Source organism: Lithobates pipiens, unplaced genomic scaffold (assembly GCF_037356315.1).
Source record: "Lithobates pipiens isolate NorthernLeopardFrog02 unplaced genomic scaffold, aLitPip1_a1.2 Scaffold_25, whole genome shotgun sequence".
Classification (NCBI taxonomy): domain Eukaryota; kingdom Metazoa; phylum Chordata; class Amphibia; order Anura; family Ranidae; genus Lithobates; species Lithobates pipiens.
Genome location: NW_027507787.1, coordinates 51,259,069 through 51,280,019, shown reverse-complemented (window position 1 = coordinate 51,280,019; position 20,951 = coordinate 51,259,069). Strand labels below are relative to the sequence as shown.

General features: G+C 43.4%; 1 protein-coding gene across 2 annotated transcripts in view; it reads right to left on the bottom strand.

The window, feature by feature from the left end:
* The window catches only part of PALD1 (phosphatase domain containing paladin 1), a 433,254-nt gene that overhangs the window by 134,300 nt on the left and 278,003 nt on the right, over nt 1–20,951 (bottom strand). For both annotated transcript variants that reach the window (XM_077454432.1, XM_077454433.1), the window contains one exon: nt 15,514–15,654. In XM_077454432.1, the coding sequence (XP_077310558.1) occupies nt 15,514–15,654 (141 nt within the window). The remainder of the gene's footprint in view (nt 1–15,513; nt 15,655–20,951) is intronic.

Below are 20,951 nucleotides of genomic sequence, written 5' to 3'. Positions count from 1 at the left end.
GGGGATTATATTGGTATTTCAGTGCCTAAGAATTACAGCATTATCTGCCAGATGATTTTTTTATTTGCAGACAGAGAGAAATGAAATAGCTGAAGAAGGACTAGTTAGGAGTGAAGGGAATATTAAATGTGGTGACCTCAGCATATATACAGTGGTGTGAAATAGTGTTTGCCCCCTTCCTCATTTCCTGTTCCTTTGCATGTTTGTCACACTTAAGTGTTTCGGAACATCAAACCAATTTAAACAATAGTCAAGGACAACACAAGTAAACACAAAATGCAATTTGTAAATGAAGGTGTTTATTATTAAAGGTGAAAAAAAATCCAAACCATCATGGCCCTGTGTGAAAAAGTGATTGCCCCCTTGTTAAAACATACTATAACTGTGGTTGTCCACACCTGAGTTCAATTTCTCTAGCCACACCCAGGCCTGATTATTGCCACACCTGTTCACAATCAAGGCATCACTTAAATAGGAGCTGCTTGACACAGTAAGGTCCACCAGAAGATCCTTAAAAGCTACACATCATGCCGAGACCCAAAGAAATTCAGGAACAATTGAGAAAGAAAGTAATTGAGATCTATCAGTCTGGAAAGGGTTATAAAGCCATTTCCAAAGCTTTGGGAATCCAGCGAACCACAGTGAGAGCCATTATCCACAAATGGCGAAGACATGGAACAGTGGTGAAGCTTCCCAGGAGTGGCCGGCCGCCCAAAATTACCCCAAGAGCGCAGCGACGACTCATCCAAGAGGTCACAAAAGACCCCACAACAACGTCCAAGGAACTGCAGGCCTCACTTGCCTCAGTTAAGGTCAGCGTTCATGCCTCCACCATCAGGAAAAGACTGGGCAAAAATGGCCTGCATGGCAGAGTTCCAAGGAGAAAACCACTGCTGAGCAAAAAGAACATCAAAGCTCGTCTCAATTTCTCCACAACACATCTTGATGATCCCCAAGACTTTTGGGACAACATTCTGTGGACCGATGAGACAAAAGTGGAACTCTTTGGAAGGTGTGTGTCCAAGTATATCTGGCGTAGAAGGAACACTGTATTTCATAAAAAGAACATTATACCAACAGTAAAATATGGTGGTGGTAGTGTGATGGTCTGGGGCTGTTTTGCTGCTTCAGGACCTGGAAGACTTGCCGTGATAAAAGGAACTATGAATTCTGCTGTCTACCAAGAGATCCTGAAGGAGAATGTCCGACCATCTGTTCGTGTACTCAAGCTGAAACGAACTTGGGTTCTGCAGCAGGACAATGATCCTAAACACACCAGCAAGTCCACCACCGAATGGCTGAAGAAAAACAAAATGAAGACTTTGGAGTGGCCTAGCCAAAGTCCTGACCTGAATCCTATTGAGATGTTGTGGTATGACCTTAAAAAGGCCGTTCATGCTAGAAAACCCTCTAATGTAACTGAATTAGGACAATTCTGCAAAGATGAGTGGGCCAAAATTCCTCCAGGACGCTGTAAAAGCCTCATTGCACGTTATCGCAAACGCTTGGTTGCACTTGTTGCTGCTAAGGGTGGCCCAACCAGTTATTAGGTTTAGGGGGCAATCACTTTTTCACACAGGGCCATGATGGTTTGGATTTTTTTTCACCTTTAATAATAAACACCTTCATTTACAAATTGCATTTTGTGTTTACTTGTGTTGTCCTTGACTATTGTTTAAATTGGTTTGATGTTCCGAAACACTTAAGTGTGACAAACATGCAAAGGAACAGGAAAGGAGGAAGGGGGCAAACACTTTTTCACACCACTGTATGGGCTATCTCATCCAGTGCCAATGATGGAATGGCAATGCCAACAAAGGTTAGGTACATTTGAGAAAAGTTGCTGATAATTTATGTGGGGAATTCTCCCCGACTAATCATTAGGTTAAAGTTTCTTTCTTGGGCTTTAAAGGGGTGTTCCGGCCACTATTATTTTTTTTAAAAGTCAGCAGCTACAAACACTGTAGCTGCTGACATTTAATAAGGGCACTTACCTGTCCAACGATCCCGCGATGTCGGCCTCCCAGAGGCCGATCCATCCATCGGATCGGCTGCTGGCACCTCCACCCTAACGAAGGGAAACAGGCAGCGGAGCCTTGCGGCTTCACTGCCCGTTTCCTACTGCGCATGCACGAGTCGCGCGATACTTTGTGAATGGCCCCGTTGTTTTCTGGGACACATACATGTCCCAGAAGGCAACGGGGCCCCTCACCGAACACTAGGAAGCACCGCGGAATAGGAAAAGGCAGATTAGGAAGACTGCCTAGCAACAGCGTTTCAGGTAAGTTTATTTTTTATTTTATTAATGCATTTTTTTTGGGGTGGCCCTCCACTTTAATTGTCTGTACACAGTTTGTGGATTAGACATAAGCTTGTGGTCTTTACTTCTTCTGAGAATGTAAGGCTTAGTTCCATCACCCACTCTGTGAGAAATCATAGTTTAGGTATATGAAAATAATGTTCCATAAAAGAGGGATATAGGATGTGTCATTTGATTAGCATGCTTGCTTAAAATATGTCAAAGATCAGGATAATCGTTTTTAAATATATTGAACAAAATGTGATAACTAGTAACTTACCTCATATGGCGATTAAGGGTGGAAAAGTTGCGTTGGAATACGTAATGATCCATGGTGTAAGCATTGGCCAATGTAAGGACATTTAGGGGTCCACCAATGAAGGAATGTTTGAATGGTGCATGTCAGCAAAAAATCTGAGAGAGGCAAACCAGTCCCATGTGAGGTGGGGGACGTCACAAGGAGAGTTCCTGCCACTACAAACTGACAGAAGTAGTGACAGTTCATCACTACTCTTAGCATTTGAAGTTACATCAAAATCTGCAGAACAGGAGAGTGCTGGGAGGGGGTGTGGCCTGTGCTCTCCCAAAACTCTAGCTCCTCACCCTGCCATTGCAGCACTCTTGGATCAGGACTGTCATACCGGGACTAGCAGAGATGCCCAAAAACTTTTCCCAGTAAAGAATGTGGTTAGAGGGTGGGTAAGCAAACCCTGTAAAGCCCTGATCTGACAGTCAATGGTGTCCCTAGCTTTATGGTACGCAAAATTTTGGATACTGCCATACTGTAGGGTTAGAATTTTATATACACAATGATCATCTGGACCCTTTGATAATGAACCAACATAGTTAATACTTAATCTAATGGATTAATATATATCTTGTATTTTTAGATTAATATAATTCTTTATCGTTCAATTATATTCCTCGGTCTTTGATTGGATCCTTGTGATTAGGGGCCAATACTCCCCATGTTCGACTTTTGGTTGTTTTTGGAGGTCTATTTCTCCTGGGCAAGTGTGTGATTCCCCACCCTTTTGTCTTCTGTGTTAGATCCACTAGATGGCGCACACAGATATCAGACTTGTGGATGGGCCGACGTTTTTTGTGTTTCACAGTTACAAATCGTCGTGCAGTACTGCGCATGTCCACATGCACAGTCTGGAGTCGTAACCGTTGATGTCATATTGCGGCGCTTTGGCGCACGCTAATGACGTGTTAACGGATAGGAATTAGGTGTATCTTATGGTATTTAAGGGTAACTGATTTTTCAGATGTTCCATGTGGCAGTTTGCATGGTTGTGGAGAGACATTCTGTGGAGTTGATGGACTGGTATGTGTCTTGTTATATGTGCTGGTATGATTCTTATGTTGTGTCTCTGTATAAACCACTTCTAATGATATGTTTGTCCACAGATCCTGGTGGATCTGGTGTTTATTTGAGATCCCATTTAATATTTCATCGTGAACTTTCTTTGAAGCTTGGATCCCTATTAGTATACCCAATCCGCTTGATGTGATCCTGACAGTAGACCTTGAGATCTCTCAGATAGGTTGGTGTTTCTTTTGATTACTCATTAGGATTTGATTGGTGCGAAGATGTTTCAACTATTTTACCAAGCCTTTTTAATGCTTTTCATATATTGCATAGATTCTATGTGGCTTTGGATGGTACCTTGGACTATTTCCATCTACACCTGACTTTAACCACTTAAGCCACGGACCAATATGCAGCTAAAGGACAAGGCCCCTTTTTGCGATTCGGCACTGCGTCGCTTTTACTGACAATGGAGCGGTCGCGCGATGTGGCTTAGAAACAAAATTGACGTCCTTTTTTTCCCACAAATAGAGCTTTCTTTTGGTGGTATTTGATCACCCCTGCAGGTTTTATTTTTTGCGCTACAAACAAAAAAATAGCGAAAATTTTGAAAAAACGCATTTTTTACATTTTGCTATAATAAATATCCCCAAAAATAGAAAAAAAAATTTCCTCAGTTAAGGCCGATACGTATTCTTCTACATTTTTTTGGTAAAAAAAAATAAGCATTTGTTGATTGGTTTGTGCAAAAGTTATAGCGTCTACAAAATAGGGGATAGTTTTATGGCATTTTTATTAATAATTTTTTTACTAGTAATGGTGGCAATCAGCGATTTTTATTGTGACTGCGACATTATGGCGGACACGGACAATTTTGACACATTTTTGAGACCATTGGCATTAATACAGCAATCAGTGCAATTAAAAATTCTCTTTATGTGACTTCACTTTTCCTGGTTCCCGCACTTGCCTTGGAGATTGCAAATTTTTGGCCTTGTGACGCCCAAAATCCTGGTGTCGGCTATGTGCGTGAGTTTCCGTTTTTTGCTCCAAAATCAATCATTTCACATGGGCTTAATCCTTAATATTGAGAGATAGTAGACTATATGTTTATTGCTTTAAGAAGCCTGACAGTATACCATGAAGGTTGGTTATTACCGTATTTATCAGCTTATAACACGCACTTTTTTCCCCTTAAAATCAGGGAAAATAGCGGATGCGTGTTATACGCCGATCCCCCGCGATTTCCGCACGATTTTTGGACCTTCGGCCCTTCTCGCGGTTTTCGGCCACCGAGAGCGGCTGAAAGCCGCAGAGAAGGGCCGAGGCGGCCGAAAGCCGCCGAGAAGGTCCGAGAGCGGCCAAAAGCAGCCAAGAAATTCCAGGCGCCGCCGAGATACACAGGACATCTCGGCGGCGCCATTTTTAAAAACAGCTGACATCAATGACGGACAAGGCTGCATTACAAGGCTGCATGACAAGGCTGCAATGAGGACAGGCTGCATGACAAGGCTGCAATGAGGACAGGCTGCATGACAAGGCTGCAATAATGGACAGGCTGCATGACAAGGCTGCAATAATGGACAGGCTGCATGACAAGGCTGCAATAATGGACAGGCTGCATGACAAGGCTGCAATGAGGACAGGCTACATGACAAGGCTGCAAATGACGCTGACAAGGCTTCAGATGGACACTGACAAGGCTGCATTGATGGGCATTTAAATGTAAGTTTTTTTTTCCTTAAATTTCCCTCCTAAAAGTTTTTTCCTTAAAATTCCCTCCTAAACTTGGGGTGCGTGTTATACGCCGGCGTGTGTTATACGCCGATAAATACGGTAGTTGTGTTTTTGAATTAAATACTGTATATTTGATTTATCTGCTTTCTTGTATATCATTTTCTGACCTATATATACTCCTGAAAAAGGGGGTAACCCGGAAACATTTAGAGTGTGTAACTGAAAGAACAAATCTCTGTGTGTGACAGCGCGGGATCATTATTATATTATCCAAGTTCTTCCAATGCGTGTCAGACAAGTGGATGCTCCATGATTAGCAGCATCTAATGTAATTTATCTACTATTGAAGGCTTTTTATGATGTGTGTATTTGTGTATAATAAAGTTAGATATTTTTGTAAATTGACTGTTGTAAGTTTATACCGTACCACGAGAGTCCATGTTGCCTCCACAACTGTCCAAATTTCTAATTAGTAATAGGATGAAGGTACATTGATTCTTTTATAACAAGTAGCGTTTCCATGATTTGTTAAAATGATGCCTTTTGTATTACTCTTGTGACCCGATACCCTTGATGTATTTGATTCACTATGAGGAAAGTTGTAATAAAGCTTCATTGTGTTCATTGCCCTACCAAAATATTTAATCAGAATAAATTGGAAAGTAAGAGCCTAAACCTGGAAGTAACTTTTGTATTATCACTTAGAGCAGTTTCAGGTAGCAAAGCGCGAACTGCAAAAGCTTTGAAATCCATCATTACTATTTGACTTCCGTTAGTAGATAAGGATAAAACAAGGCTCTCTTCTTTGACAAATCACGAGTTTCCAGTGTTGTTGGATCTTGGCACTAGTGATGGACGAACTTCCGACGGGACGTTTCGCGAAAGCGAAATGCGAACGGACCCAAACGTTCGCGAAACCGAACGTTCGCCGCGGGCCCCATTGACTTCAATGGGAGGCGAACTTTGCAAACCTTCATGTCGAATTTGCGGCCACGTGGTAATTATTAGGGGGTAAAACGTAGTCCCACCATCTGGACAATGACATAATACATGTATGAGGTGAATTTGGGATCGATAACTACAAGCATTTTTATTTTATTTGGGAAATTGTTCTAACAATTCAGGACTATGGAGCTAATGAAGGCAATGGAGGAGAGGGAAGGTCAGGGACCAGGGTAGGCAAAGAAGAGGGTGCAGGAGATGATCACCAGCAGCGTGACATACCGGAATGACACATGCACCGTGATAGAGGCATCTGACAGCAGCACCGTAATACAGAGCACTGACAGCAGCACCGTGACATACAGCGCTGACAGCAGCACCGTGACATACAGCGCTGACAGCAGCACCGTGACATACAGCGCTGACAGCAGCACCGTGACATACAGCGCTGACAGCAGCACCGTGACATACAGCGCTGACAGCAGCACCGTGACATACAGCGCTGACAGCAGCACCGTGACATACAGCGCTGACAGCAGCACCGTGACATACAGCACTGACAGCAGCACCGTAAGCAGCCCCAGGAGGAAGTCAGCACAGCACAGGGATGGTGTGATCCCCTCATAATAAGAACCCCCAGGAGGAAGTCAGCACAGCACAGGGATAGTGTGATCCCTTCATAATAAGAACCCCCAGGAGGAAGTCAGCACAGCACAGGGATATCATAAGCAGCCCCAGTAGAAATATGACACCGCTCAACCTCTTCAAAGAGGAGGGTAGGGGCATATAGTACGGTGTGCTTTTTTGGGTCAAGGAAGTGAGCCAAATGAATTAAGAAGGTCTGTGTGCTTGATTAAAAAAATAGTTTATAGACATATACATGGTCTACTGGTCACATGTGTTGAATTCCTCCGAGATCCATGCCTCATTCATTTTTAGAAATGTGAGGTAGTTAACACTGTCGTGAGCTAGGCGAGTACGCTTATCGGTCACAATCCCCCCTGCTGCGCTGAACGTCCTTTCGGACAGGACACTGGATGAGGGGCAAGCCAACAGTTCGATTGCAAATTGGGCAAGCTCTGGCCAGAGGTCAAGCCTGCCCACCCAGTAGTCTAGGGGTTCATCACTCCTCAGAGCGTCCACATCGGCCGTTAACCCAATGTAGTCGGACACCTGACGGTCTAGGCGTTCCCTGATGCTGGATCCGGATGACACCTGTCGATGGGTCGGCTGAAAGAATGACCTCATATCCGAAGTCACCAACACATCTTCAAACCGGCCTCTTCTTGCAGGCGCTGTTGGATTGGTACCCGCAAATCCTTCTCTGGGAGTGGGAATTGCTCCTCTGCCAGCGCACGCAAAAGCAGAATGCAGCATTTCTCGAAGCAAGGCCTGGAAGTGCTGCATTCTGACAGCCCTCTGCGACGGCGGTAACATTTCCGCCATTTTGTGTTTGTACCGGGGGTCTAAGTACGTTGCCACCCAGTACTGGTCCTTGACCCTCATGCTTTTTATACGGGGGTCCCTATTAAAACACTGGAGCATGAAGGCCCCCATTTGCACTAAAGTGGAAGCGGTGTGGTGGCCTGGCTCCTGCTCATCATCCAGGATAATGTCGTCCTCTTCATTCTCCTCTCCCCATCCTCGCACAACAGGGATCCCAGAAAGGTTTAAAGCATGCTCTTCTTGCTCCTGCTCATCCGCCCCGGCACCATCCTCCTCTGACTCCTCATCAGACTCCTGTTGTTGACTTGTCTCAGATAGAGTAGCCCCCCCTGGGAATTCATCCAGCATTGCGACTTCCTCATCTTCCCGCTCCTGCTCCTCCACAGCCTGATCAATGACACGACGCAATGCACGCTCCAGAAAGAAGGCATAAGGTACCATGTCACTGATGGCGCCATGGCTGCGACTGACCAGTTTGGTGATCTCCTCAAATGGCCGCAGAAGTCTGCATGTGTCGCGCATGAGCAGCCACTGGCGCGGTGAAAAAAAACCCAGCTCCCCAGAACCGTTTCTTTCGCAGAGTTCATACAGGTAGACGTTAACTGCACGTTTCTGCTGGAGCAGCCTATCAAGCATATAGAAGGTTGAGTTCCATCGCGTCGGGCAATCGCAAATAAGACGTCTGACCGGCAGATGGTGTCGCCGCTGAATGTCAGCAAGGCGAGCCATGGCCGTGTAAGATCTTCTGAAATGGGCCGAGATTTTCCTTGCCTGCCGCAAGATGTCCTGGACCCCAGGGTATTTGACAAGGAATCGCTGCACGACCAAGTTTAAGACGTGTGCCATGCACGGCACGTGCGTGATTTTGCCCTGTTTCAATGCGCTAAGCAGATTGGCACCGTTGTCACACACCACTTTACCAACTGTCAAATTGAGCGGTGTTAGCCACTCATCTGCCTGTGAACGCAAAGCTGAAAGGAGTGCCGGGCCAGTGTGGCTCTTTGCTTCCAGGCACAACAGACGCAGCACGGCATGGCAACGTCTCACCTGGCATGTGGAATAGGTTCTGGGGAGCTTGGGCGGTGCAGCGGAAGAGACGCTAGCAGCGGAAAAGGAGGAGGCAGCTGAGGAGGAGAGGGAGGAGGATGGAGTAGGAGGAGGAGAAGAAGAGTCAGGCCTGCATGCAATCCGTGGCGGTAAAACCAAATCTACACGGGTGCCACGGGTTACATGCTTGACGGCCGTCAGAAGGTTCACCCAGTGGGCAGTAAAACTGATATACCTTCCCTGCCCGTGTTTGCTAGACCACGTGTCTGTGGTCAGATGTATCTTGGCACCGACACTGTGTGCCAGAGATACATTCACTTGCCGCTGAACATGGCCATATAGCTCTGGGATGCCCTTCTCTGAGAAATACTTCCTTCCTGGGACCTTCCATTGTGGTGTTCCAATGGCCACAAATTTGCGAAAGGCCTCCGAGTCCACCAGTTTATATGGCAGTAGTTGGCGGGCTATGAGTTCTGACAAGCCAGCCGCCAACCGTTGGGCAAGAGGGTTATCCGGCGTCATCATTTTTTTACGCTCAAACATTAGGCCCACGGAAGCCTGCCTTTTTGCAGAAAAATGTGAGCTTGGCGTGATGGAAGGTGGAGTGGAGGACAATTGTGAGGAGAGAGGAGAAGGAGAAGTAGAAGACGAGGCTGGACGGTGAGAGCCTGCAGTGTGGCTTTGTGTGTTCCGTTGCTCCCACTGGGCTCGGTGATGGCTGCTCATGTGCCTTCTTAAGGCGGTCGTCCCTAGGTGAGTATTGGGCTTACCGCGACTAACGCGTTGACTGCAAAGATTGCAGATGGCAACGCTATTGTCAGCAGCGGACACGTTAAAAAAAGCCCACACTGCGGAGCCATGTGCCGGTGTCCTGGGAGCGCCAGATGTGACCGTACATGGTCGATGACTCGCTCCTGATACATTTGCAGTCTGCTTTGTCCCTCCTGTGCAATGTAAGTTATTCCTGCTTCTCCTCCCTATCTGCTGGTCCATATCTCCCTCTGAACTCCCCTCCTCTTCCTCTCTTGTGGGCACCCACGTGACATCACTAGACACGTCATCATCAACGTCACCTTCCCCACCGCTATAAGTAGAGATCTCGGAGTAGGCAGCAACACCGGGGACCAACCTCCTCCTTGGGCTGATCTGGGTACTGTCGTCAGACTGCTGAGTAGCGCTTGTTGCTACCTCCTCTTCCTGATCCAATACCAAGAGTGGCTGCGCATCAGAAATGTCCTCTTGATATGGATCGGAAAATAATTCCAGTGACTCAAGCGGAAGGTATGTGGTGGTGGTGGTGGTGGTCGTGTTGTTGGTGGTAGTGTCTTTGGGGGTGCACATAGCAGAGAGTGAAGAAGAGGGTGCAGATCGAGAGGATGAGGAGGGTGCAGAAGAGTAAGGCTGAGCGAGCCACTCAACCAAGTCTGGTGCATCCTTTAAAGTAATTGAACGCACCTTCTGCAACTTCCCACTTTGGCTCAAGCCTGTTGCTCCTGCCCTACCCCTACCACCCCTGCGGAAGGGCCTGCCTCTTCCTCTGCCTGTCATTTTTTAAATGACCCTGTGACAAAACTCTTAGTCCCTATACCGATGAAGGACTGCTGCAGTATAGGGCAGCAGTCAGCAGTGGTGCACGTCAACCCTATCTATTGTGGACCGATAGCGGTCCTTACAGAACAGCAGACTGTACCGCACTCAAGCCTATGTACCGTAGCACCCTATACCAAGTTACCAGTCCTTATAAGAACTTTTGTGGACCAAGCAGGTTGTGTATTAGTGTTTAGCAGACTGTACGTCAGTCCCTATACCGCTGAAGGACTGCTGCAGTATAGGGCAGCGGTCAGCAGTGGTGCACGTCAACCCTATCTATTGTGGACCGATAGCGGTCCTTACAGAACAGCAGACTGTACCGCACTCAAGCCTATGTACCGTAGCACCCTATACCAAGTTACCAGTCCTTATAAGAACTTTTGTGGAACAAGCAGGTTGTGTGTTAGTGATTAGCAGACTGTACGTCAGTCCCTATACCGCTGAAGGACTGCTGCAGTATAGGGCAGCGGTCAGCAGTGGTGCACGTCAACCCTATCTATTGTGGACCGATAGCGGTCCTTACAGAACAGCAGACTGTACCGCACTCAAGCCTATGTACCGTAGCACCCTATACCAAGTTACCAGTCCTTATAAGAACTTTTGTGGAACAAGCAGGTTGTGTGTTAGTGATTAGCAGACTGTACGTCAGTCCCTATACCGCTGAAGGACTGCTGCAGTATAGGGCAGCGGTCAGCAGTGGTGCACGTCAACCCTATCTATTGTGGACCGATAGCGGTCCTTACAGAACAGCAGACTGTACCGCACTCAAGCCTATGTACCGTAGCACCCTATACCAAGTTACCAGTCCTTATAAGAACTTTTGTGGAACAAGCAGGTTGTGTGTTAGTGATTAGCAGACTGTACGTCAGTCCCTATACCGCTGAAGGACTGCTGCAGTATAGGGCAGCGGTCAGCAGTGGTGCACGTCAACCCTATCTATTGTGGACCGATAGCGGTCCTTACAGAACAGCAGACTGTACCGCACTCAAGCCTATGTACCGTAGCACCCTATACCAAGTTACCAGTCCTTATAAGAACTTTTGTGGAACAAGTGAGTTGTGAATGTTTAGCAGACTGCAGCAGAAGGGCAGCAGTCAAGTATAATATCCTTTCTATATTTGGAAGAAAGAATATTATACATGTACAAGCCTATTACTGTACCACTGATACCAGTCCTGAAAAGAACCTTTGTGGAACTAATAATAACAGCAAGTCTTTAAAATTACCCTCACTGCCTGACAACACTGCTTCCTTCCTGTCCCTATACAAATTGGCAAAAAAAGAGAACGATTAGTGGTTACTGGAACAGCTCTTTTGTGGACCTTGATAGTAACAGCTAATGATGATGATGATGATGATGATGATGAAAGACTAATCTGGCTGTCCCTGTAGCATACACCGTCCTTTCCCTTTCTCTAAACTAACAAAAGACACTCAGGCTGCTGCAAGAATCAGCAGCACAGCAAACCTATCAACACCTAACACCTATACCAGTCCTGAAAAGAACTTTTGTGTACCAAATAGCTAGTGGTTTATCTCTCCCTACTCCACACAGGAACCTGTCCCTATCGTAACAGAAGAAAGAATGTAAAATGGCCACCGGATCGGGTGTATTTATAGGTTAGGGGGAATGTCCAAGTGTCCATGTGCTGTCATGTCTCAATTGGCTGTCCTGTATCACATGATAAACGTGTCACCAAAGGTTAAAGTTCTTGTATACATTAAACACGTAAGTCCGCCGCGGCGAACGACGGAAAAAAGGCGTTCGAACGTGCGGACCGCGAATGTCGGAAATTCGCCGCGAAACGACCGCCGGGCGAAACGTTCGTCCATCACTACTTGGCACATGACTGTTAACTTTCAGCGTCAACGCCTCAGGCTCCTAATAGGGTAAGTATGCTGTTGTAGGTGTTAAATACTGGTAGATTATGGGTTAGCGAGTAAAAGTAAGAGTGAAACTGTCATGAAAGAAATAAGGGGATAAGGGGGTTGGCCCTTTTGCTAATCCACCAAGTCGCTGTAAAGTTATGAATCCTACTTGTTCTGCGTCTGTAGCTCAATATCATAAAAAATAACAACATAACAGCCACATCACTAGCAATTTATAGTAAAAACAAATGAGCAATAGCAGCTCTTATATTTATTCATGACAGGATGCCTTACTTTATAAAGTACAGTGTTAAAAGTGTAGCTTAATGTTACATTTAGGGATGTTCGTATACAGGCTAAAAGTCTGCGTTAGGGGGTAGGTTGAGTGCAAGGGTTTAAGAAAAGAGGGTTAAGAACAGATTTGAGGCCAGCATAGCTTAGTACAATTCATTTACTTGTTTTCAGTGCCGAAAGTCTCACACTAGGAAATAATGTGCTTGGGCTCCTGATGCTGAAAACCAACATACAATTCTTCACTGTGCCAACCAAAGTAGGCTGTTTTGAAAATGCGCCACTGTGGTTTTTACATGAAGGCTTCTAATTCAAGATATTAGATGTCCAGAAGCGTACCTTTTTCCTTGTCATGTTCATAAGGAAGTCAGAGCATGTTGTGAAAACAGTAATGCACGATATCATATCTGCTTAGCATCATTAACTGGGACCCATTAGAAAGTTTGGCACCTCACCACAATTTTAAAGTGCGATTGTTGATATGCTGTTATAATCATTTGTGCCCCATGCAAAGTAATAATTATTATGCATTCGTTCGCTACGGTTTGCTGTAATTGGTTACAGAACTTCATGGCTATTTCATTGCAAAGGTACAACTCTTAGCCTATACCCAATGCCCTGCCAGACATCAGATAATTTGCATTAAACATCTGTCAGTATCCAAGAAGCAGTCATTCGGCCAGCTTTTACTGGATTTTCAGAGAATTATTCCAGACCACCTGTTCATTTTTCATATAGCAAGTATGAGTTATAATACAGACCAATTTTCATGATCAGTTAAGAGCCATGACTCATACAGCATATTTCCAACAGGTGTCCCTGAATTGTGTGCATTGGCTACGCTTAGAGCAGTGCCACTAACTACCAGCTAATGAGAATCAGCTCATGTTACTTGAAATCATGGGAATGCAGTCAATACCATACATCTACCTTTCATGACATACAGTGTAAATGTATACAGTATTGTTCATATATGAGGCTTTGCTTTCTGAGAACATATAAAAAAATATGTGCAATTCCCTGCAGCCATAAACAACCTTGAAAAAAGCTTTATTGCACCAGTGTAGTTGGTTAAGCACCAATGTAACCCCTAATAATTACTACCATAACAGCTAATGCACATGGATTGAAAATGCATTTTTTACGCCCAACGTAAATTTCCTGCGGTTGGAGAGCCGCACGTGTTGCGTACAGCATGCCACTTAACTTAATTGATGTACAAGGCCATACGCTTGTAAACACTGATACTTTTTGCATTAGTGTTTACCCACGTATGTTCGTCTGATTATTTTCCTGAATGCAAAACCTTCATGTTTAGAAAAACGATTGGACAGTGGATATGCATGTGCTGGTAAACACTGATGCAAAGAAGCATCAGCATGTATAAGAGGATAGGTGTGTACGGCCATCACAGGCTTTATGTAGCACATGAAGCTGCCTGGGCATGGGAAAGAACCGAGAAGATTTATGCTAGGAATAAAAAAAAAAGTTTTAGTCAGTGTGCATGTACCCTTAGGCCTCTTGAACAGTGCAGTGTAAAATATATCTGTTGTAGTGCCTGGGAGCCATAGCTACAGTGTATTTTTGCCCATAGGAGTGCATTATTAAACATGCAGTGTATGTGTACACACTGGCCCTGGCATTTGAGTGCACATGTGTACAAGTGCATTTTTTGAAATGTAACATGTTATGTTTTGAAAAATACACGTGCGCAAGTAAAATGCCTATGTGAATAAGACCTAAGACCTGAAATTTTTCTCTTAGAATATTTTCTGCTTATTAATTTCTAAACAATGATGGATTTTATCTGCCCAAATATACCTAATGTACGAATATTGCCCATGTTCACACAACAAAGTTCTGTCATGATTTACAAAAATAAGGTTTTAGCTCGGTCAGTCAGCTTTCGTTTCATATTTCATATAAAGTCAGTCATGTGCTGTCAGTCAAATCCTGTGATGAAGGAGCAGGGGAGGGGGGCGGGTCAAGCCTTGCTGTCTGTGTCTATAGATGTAGGCACCATGGCTCGAGATCAAGCCTGCAGAGTTGCCAAAATGGGAAGTGGTTTCCTATGGTGGCACATGAGAAGAGAGGGAGCCACGACTGTTGGCCAGGGACTCGAAAAGAAGAGGATCTGTGCTGCTCTGTGCAATTCCATTGCACAGAGCAGGTAAAAAGTATATCATGTTTGCTATTAAAAATAAATAATTTTGACTTTACAATCATTTTAAAGTGGAGGGCCACCTTAAAAAATGTATAGCATTAATAGCATTAATATTCTTAAAAAAATAATAATAATAATTTGAAAAATATTTTTTTTTACTTACCAGAAACCCCTGCTGCTAGGTAGATCTTCCTAAACTGCCTCTTCCTACTCCACAGTGATCTTCAGTCTTCTCCTCCTCGTGTTGTCTTTTGGGGAATGCGGCGCGCTGTGTTCTGGGAACTGTGTGTGTCCCAAAACACAGCACACCCCATTCACAAAGCGCCTCTCGACTCACGCATGCGCAGTAAGGAATGGGCAGTGAAGCTGCAAGGCTCCACTGCCTGTTTCCCTTAGTGAGGATGGCAGCGCCGGGACACAATATGAGGGATGTATCGGCCTTCAGGGGAGGGGGGGGGGGTGACATCGCGAGCCCCCTGGACAGGTACGTGTCCTTTTTTTTTTTTTCTGGAACACCCCTTTGATTATATTTTTGGATAAATCTACAGGTAAACTGCAAAACCCCACTGTGTAACGAAAACTGTGCTTAAAAACTTGTTCGATTTGAATCACCAGTAGAGTGATTACACGAAGGACGGCGATCAAATGTGAAGATATATTTCTGCATCATGAGCAGACACAACAAAGCTTACTTTTATACTTTCACACATCTTAGTTTTCTGGACATTTCATTATTATGATTAAGCAAGAAACTGATTGACTTCAATGTGTGGATCACATTTTGGTACACTTGAAGGTATAATAGTTACTTACCTGTCTGTAAGCGCATATAATGATCTCCCGTAAGTGATAATGCATAGGAGTCATGGTTTCACTGACAGCATCAAGCGCCATATCTACTTCTTTCTTTATTTTGTGTCCATCAGGCAGTAACTGAACAATCTTCATCACTACCTGAAACATTGGATAGATATGGCAAAGTGTTGTCTTATTAACACTGAAAAAGTGCTCAGAAATCCATATAAGACATGTATTAACTGTTGGAGTATTATAAGAATTGTTTTAGCATGAAAACATTCATTAAGATGTATTGGTTTTGTAGAGATAATTATAAAAATGTAACTAACAATTGCAACAAAATGTTTCAAGTTGCTCATTGAAAGAAGTCCATTATCTTGATCCAGTTTATGCTGAACTATGGAATTGAGCCATTAAGTGCAAACTATGCTTTTTCCTTCAAGGATGTGAAATAACGAGTTTATTCTGATGCCACCTTGTGGTATCAACTGGTCTACAAACTAGTACGTAATTTATGACTTTTTAAAAAAGATTTTTACTTACAAAAGATTTAGGCTACTTTTACACTGGGGCGGACGGGTGTCAGTGGTAAATCGTCTCTATTTTTAGCGCCGCTTTACCGTCGTTATAGCGGGCGGTGCTATTAGGGCCGCTAGTGGCTAGTGCAGCAGTGCTTTGCAGGCAGGTTTGTGGCGCTGCCCCATTTTCAATGGGAAGGGGCGCTTTAGGAGCGGTAAATACACCGCTCCTATAGTGCTGCAAAGATGTGGCTTGCAGGACATTCTTGACCATCCTGCAAGCGCACCGCTCACATTGGAGACACAGGAGAGGTGCTTTACAGGTGCTATACAGTCGCTATTTTTACCACTGTAGTGCCTGTAAATCACCTCAGTGTGAAAGTAGTTTATTGCAGAGAAGATCATGTTGCACAGTGTATACAGGGCAATAAAATAATTTTTGCCCAGATATATCTAAAGCATACTGTGTATCATTACAAAAAAAATATATAACAACTATTTAAAATATGTTGAAGACTCCATTCACATTATCGCATAGTGGAAACAATTTTGACAGCACAATTTTCATGCAATTCTGCATGTCGCATAGGACAACCCATTCAGTTGCATGGGCTGCCTTATGCATGTTTGTCGCCTCAAAAGAAGCTTCTGCTTTTCAGGTAAGAAGCTTCATGTGATTTTTAAAGGTGCGATTTTCCATCATTACCATACAATTCTGTCCCACAACAATTGCAACAGAATGCACTGTATTTAGGATGCCACTGAAAGATAAATCGCACAGCAATCATAGCACAAAGCATGGCGCGCATTTGGGTGCCTTTATCCTTCAACTGCAAGCCAAATGTGATGCGTTTCTACCTCAATGATCACACAGCCATCACAGCTAATCGTGCTTTTAAAAATCATGCAAATCTTCTCACCTAAAAAGGAGCAGGAGCTTATTTTCCTGTTACAAACATGCATAGGGCAGCCAATTCAAGTAAATGGGCTATCCTATGCGACACACAGAAACGCGTAAAAATCACGCTTGTTCCCTCTACACAATAATGTAAATGGGGCCTTAACCACCTGTAACAAGGTTCAATAATGAGAGGAAAGGCAATACTACAAGTTGCAGTAAAGATATGACTAAATATAATAATATAGCTACAGTATATAGAGTGCAGAACTAAATTATGAGAGATGAACAGGAAAAGACCTGCAAGACCATGAGCATGATGGATAAAAGGCAATTTGGGTGAAATATAGAAGCTGTTCCTTGGACAAAAGTGTAGGTCAAGTTACAGAGGTTTTCATTAAATAGAAAAAACATAGAAATAATAAATGTGATGAAAAGAGAGCTGATGTACATAAAATTGCTGACTCTTCCCAGAACATTTACTGAATGTCAGACAATTCCCCGCTGTGGTCTACAAGAGTGTAATGGGCAGCGTTTGGACACCTTTATTCATTTCACATTTATTTAGCAGGATTTTTAAATCTGGAATGCTTTAGTCTTGTAAAACGTGCACACGCGTTCCTTAATCTAGTAACAATTACACAAATTATTTAATAATCATACACTAGATAAGACCATAGAATTTGGGGCTATATTTTATATAACAAGAAAAATGTAAGCACTAGGAGCATTTCATTGTTACTTCCTGTTAGAAGACTGTGGGAGGTCCTACTGCGGTGTGCCACAAACTGCAGGCAACAAATAGCACCTGGCAGTCGATCAAGCTAAATACTCCGTGGAATTATGTTATGTGGATTAGTCCCCGTTGTACGTTGCCATGAATGCACTAACCACAAATCATCTACCAAGTGTGTGGCATGAACATGTCTGGAAGGCATTTAAACTCATCTGTATAGGAGTTGCATTTTCCCATTTGTTATTATCTCTTTGGTAATGTGATTCCATGCATACAGGCACAATAGCTCAGTACTCACTGTATTTTCCGTTTGTTCACTACATTTCAATTTGATGGCACTGTACTTCAGGACTTAAAAACCCTGGGCTCTAGTATTGGCAATGGCAGCCCTGTTGCATAGAGTTTTTATTTTGGAAAGCTTTTTTTTTAAACCGTGTTTTCACTGCATTGAAACTCTCCAAAGGCCAAAGTAGCACTGGCTCTCATTTACGGGTCTTTTAAGGGATCTGTGCTTTGCCAAGCATTTTTTGTGCTAGAATTGAGATATCTTTTATGAAATCTGTATATAAACACTGAGCACTGCTCAGCACAGAGAATGTCATATTGCAGTGCAATTACACAGTATAAACAGGGAGGGGGGCTGACAGTTTTCATTTCATTTTTACTTGTTGAGCTCTGCTTTAAGAATTTATGAATATAAATATTACCTATGATTAGCATTCCAAATTAATTTCATACTTTTTGAGGGTTGGATCAATCTACATGTGGTATCTGACTTTATCAAACCTCCGTGGGAATGCAGTCTGGCAAATAAACCCTGTACCAACACAGTATTCTGCTATTATCTGCATTAAGCGCTTCAGCCTCGAAATATTTTACCCCCCTTCCTGACCAGAGCACTTTTTGCGGTTCGGCACTGCGTCGCTTTAACTGACAACTGCGCGGTCATGCAACGTTACACCCAAACAACATTGACATCCTTTTTTTTCCCCCACAAATAGAGCTTTCTTTTGGTGGTATTTGATCACCTCTGCGGTTTTTATTTTTTGCACTATAAACAAAAAAAGAGACAATTTTGAAAAAAAAAAAATGCATTCTTTTTTACTTTTGCTATAATAAATATCCCCCAAAAATATGTAAAAAAAAAAAACATTTTTTGAGTCCGTCGGTCACACTATACACGGCAGGATTGCGTGCCTGCTATCCCCTGGCTCTTAAAGGGGATGTATAGGTATGCCCATTTGCCCACCGCTGCCATTGTGATGACGTATATCGACGTGCATCGGTCGGCAAATGGTTAATGATATAAATGAGTACACAGGTGTATTATAATCATGGGAAATGGGGATCCCCCATCATGGGGAGTGGCTTATGAAATCCCTTAAAGGGGAAAATGCACAGTAACCTATAGTAGGTCTGGGTGTTAAGCTGAGTGCGGAGAGTATTTTGTGCTGGGATCCACTGAAGAGTGATCAATCAAATTGGTGAAGAATTGATCAAGATATTTTATTTAGGATATATAAATTGCATATCAGACTTATGACATCATAGTGGTGGTGGAACCCCCTCAATTGCACAGCGTACCTTTAAATAAACCTTTTTGGTGTACATTCCACATACAGGATACATGCATATAGTTAAATATAATCGTTATTGGATTTTTCATTTATATGGATATAAATGTGCAAATATTGGATATATATGTTTAGATGTATGTAGCGCAGCACTCTATAAACTATATTGATTCATGGGTTTATGTGGGAACACATTAAGTGCTTGCAGCAACATTTAGTGGATTTGGTGGTTTCATTTATGTTCACCATCATTTATTACTATTGGGAAGTTGTGCAGAGGGCTTAATTTTATTTATATTTAGCATGCAAAAATGGCACCAGCTCAGCCCCGCTCCTCTCAGCACAAGACATGTAAAGCCATGTTGGTGAGCTTACACCACCAATCTCCCTTACCTCAAGCCTCTGATAGACTCTTCACCTGCTCCCGCAGCCTCTCAAAAATGCCTGTGTACTCTAGAGAGCACTGGAACCTGGAAGCCTTTTGCAAGGCACTGTACTACTAAGGACCTAACATCACACTAAACACACATGATGACATTTTGCAGGAGCATAAGGTCCAAATCCAACTACTTCTATATCAGCTAGACTATTTGAAGAACGAAAACCGATTTGAATCCACGGTTTACCGGAGTCGTTTAAGGTCAAAGATCTACCCTCCCTTGATATGGCAATATTCAATTAATTGCTGCAGAAACCCAAAAATGAGTATATTGAGATCAAGCGTATCCATAGGGCTATAGGCCCAAAAATCCAGATTCCGGCCTACCCTAGAGACACAATTTGCAGGATTCATTTCCACAAAGTGAAATTGTATGTAGTCAGGTCCCAAGATTCTATCCTCTTCAACAAAAGCTCAGTTATGCTAATATCGGATCACTCATGCCAAACTCTGGAGGTGCAATGCTCACAGAAGTCCTGCAAACTAGGAAGATAAAATACAGATAGGGTTTACCTTTCTACCTTCAAGTCTTCCATTTTGTTAACCTTCGGGATCTCCTGACATTCTTAGGCACCTTTAAATTGCCTCAAATATATTTGCTTGTTTGGCCTCTTCAACCAGCCTTTATTGCTTTTTATCGCTCATTCAGTCCCAAAGTGTTAGACTCCAGGAAAATGTATCCTCTTAAAATTAAAATATCTGAATTTTGTATTTACCCTTAATAACCTCTATTCTCCCAACCAGGAGCAGCTGCATTTCCTCATGGCCATTGTCACCCTAGAAGTTTTGGAAATGGCAACATGATCCTCGAGGGTATTTTTAACCTACCCTTTGTTCTACGTCTAGACACCTCAAAGGGTAAGTCTCCACTATATCCTGGGCTCCTGACCAAAATTAAGTACACTCTGCAATTATATTTAGTGGATGTGTGGCGTATTTTTCATCAATCTGAGAGATACTACAGTTTCTATTCAGTTGCCCTTAATTCCTGTAGTAGGATTGACTATTTCTTACTCACAAAACCTACTTCTATCCAATCCAATCTCATCAGTAGGCAATAAAATTCTTTATTAAGCACAGGTAAAATAACACATAGGGATTGATTTCCTAAAACCGAAGAGTGCAAAAGCTGGTGCAGCTGTGCATAGTAACCAACCAGCTTCTAATTTCAGCTTGTTCAATTAGGCTTTGATGACAAAACCTGGAAGCCAATTGGTTTCTAAGCAGAGCTTCACCAGATTATGCACTGAACAGTTTTAGTAAATAAACACCATAATGCACTCCCATA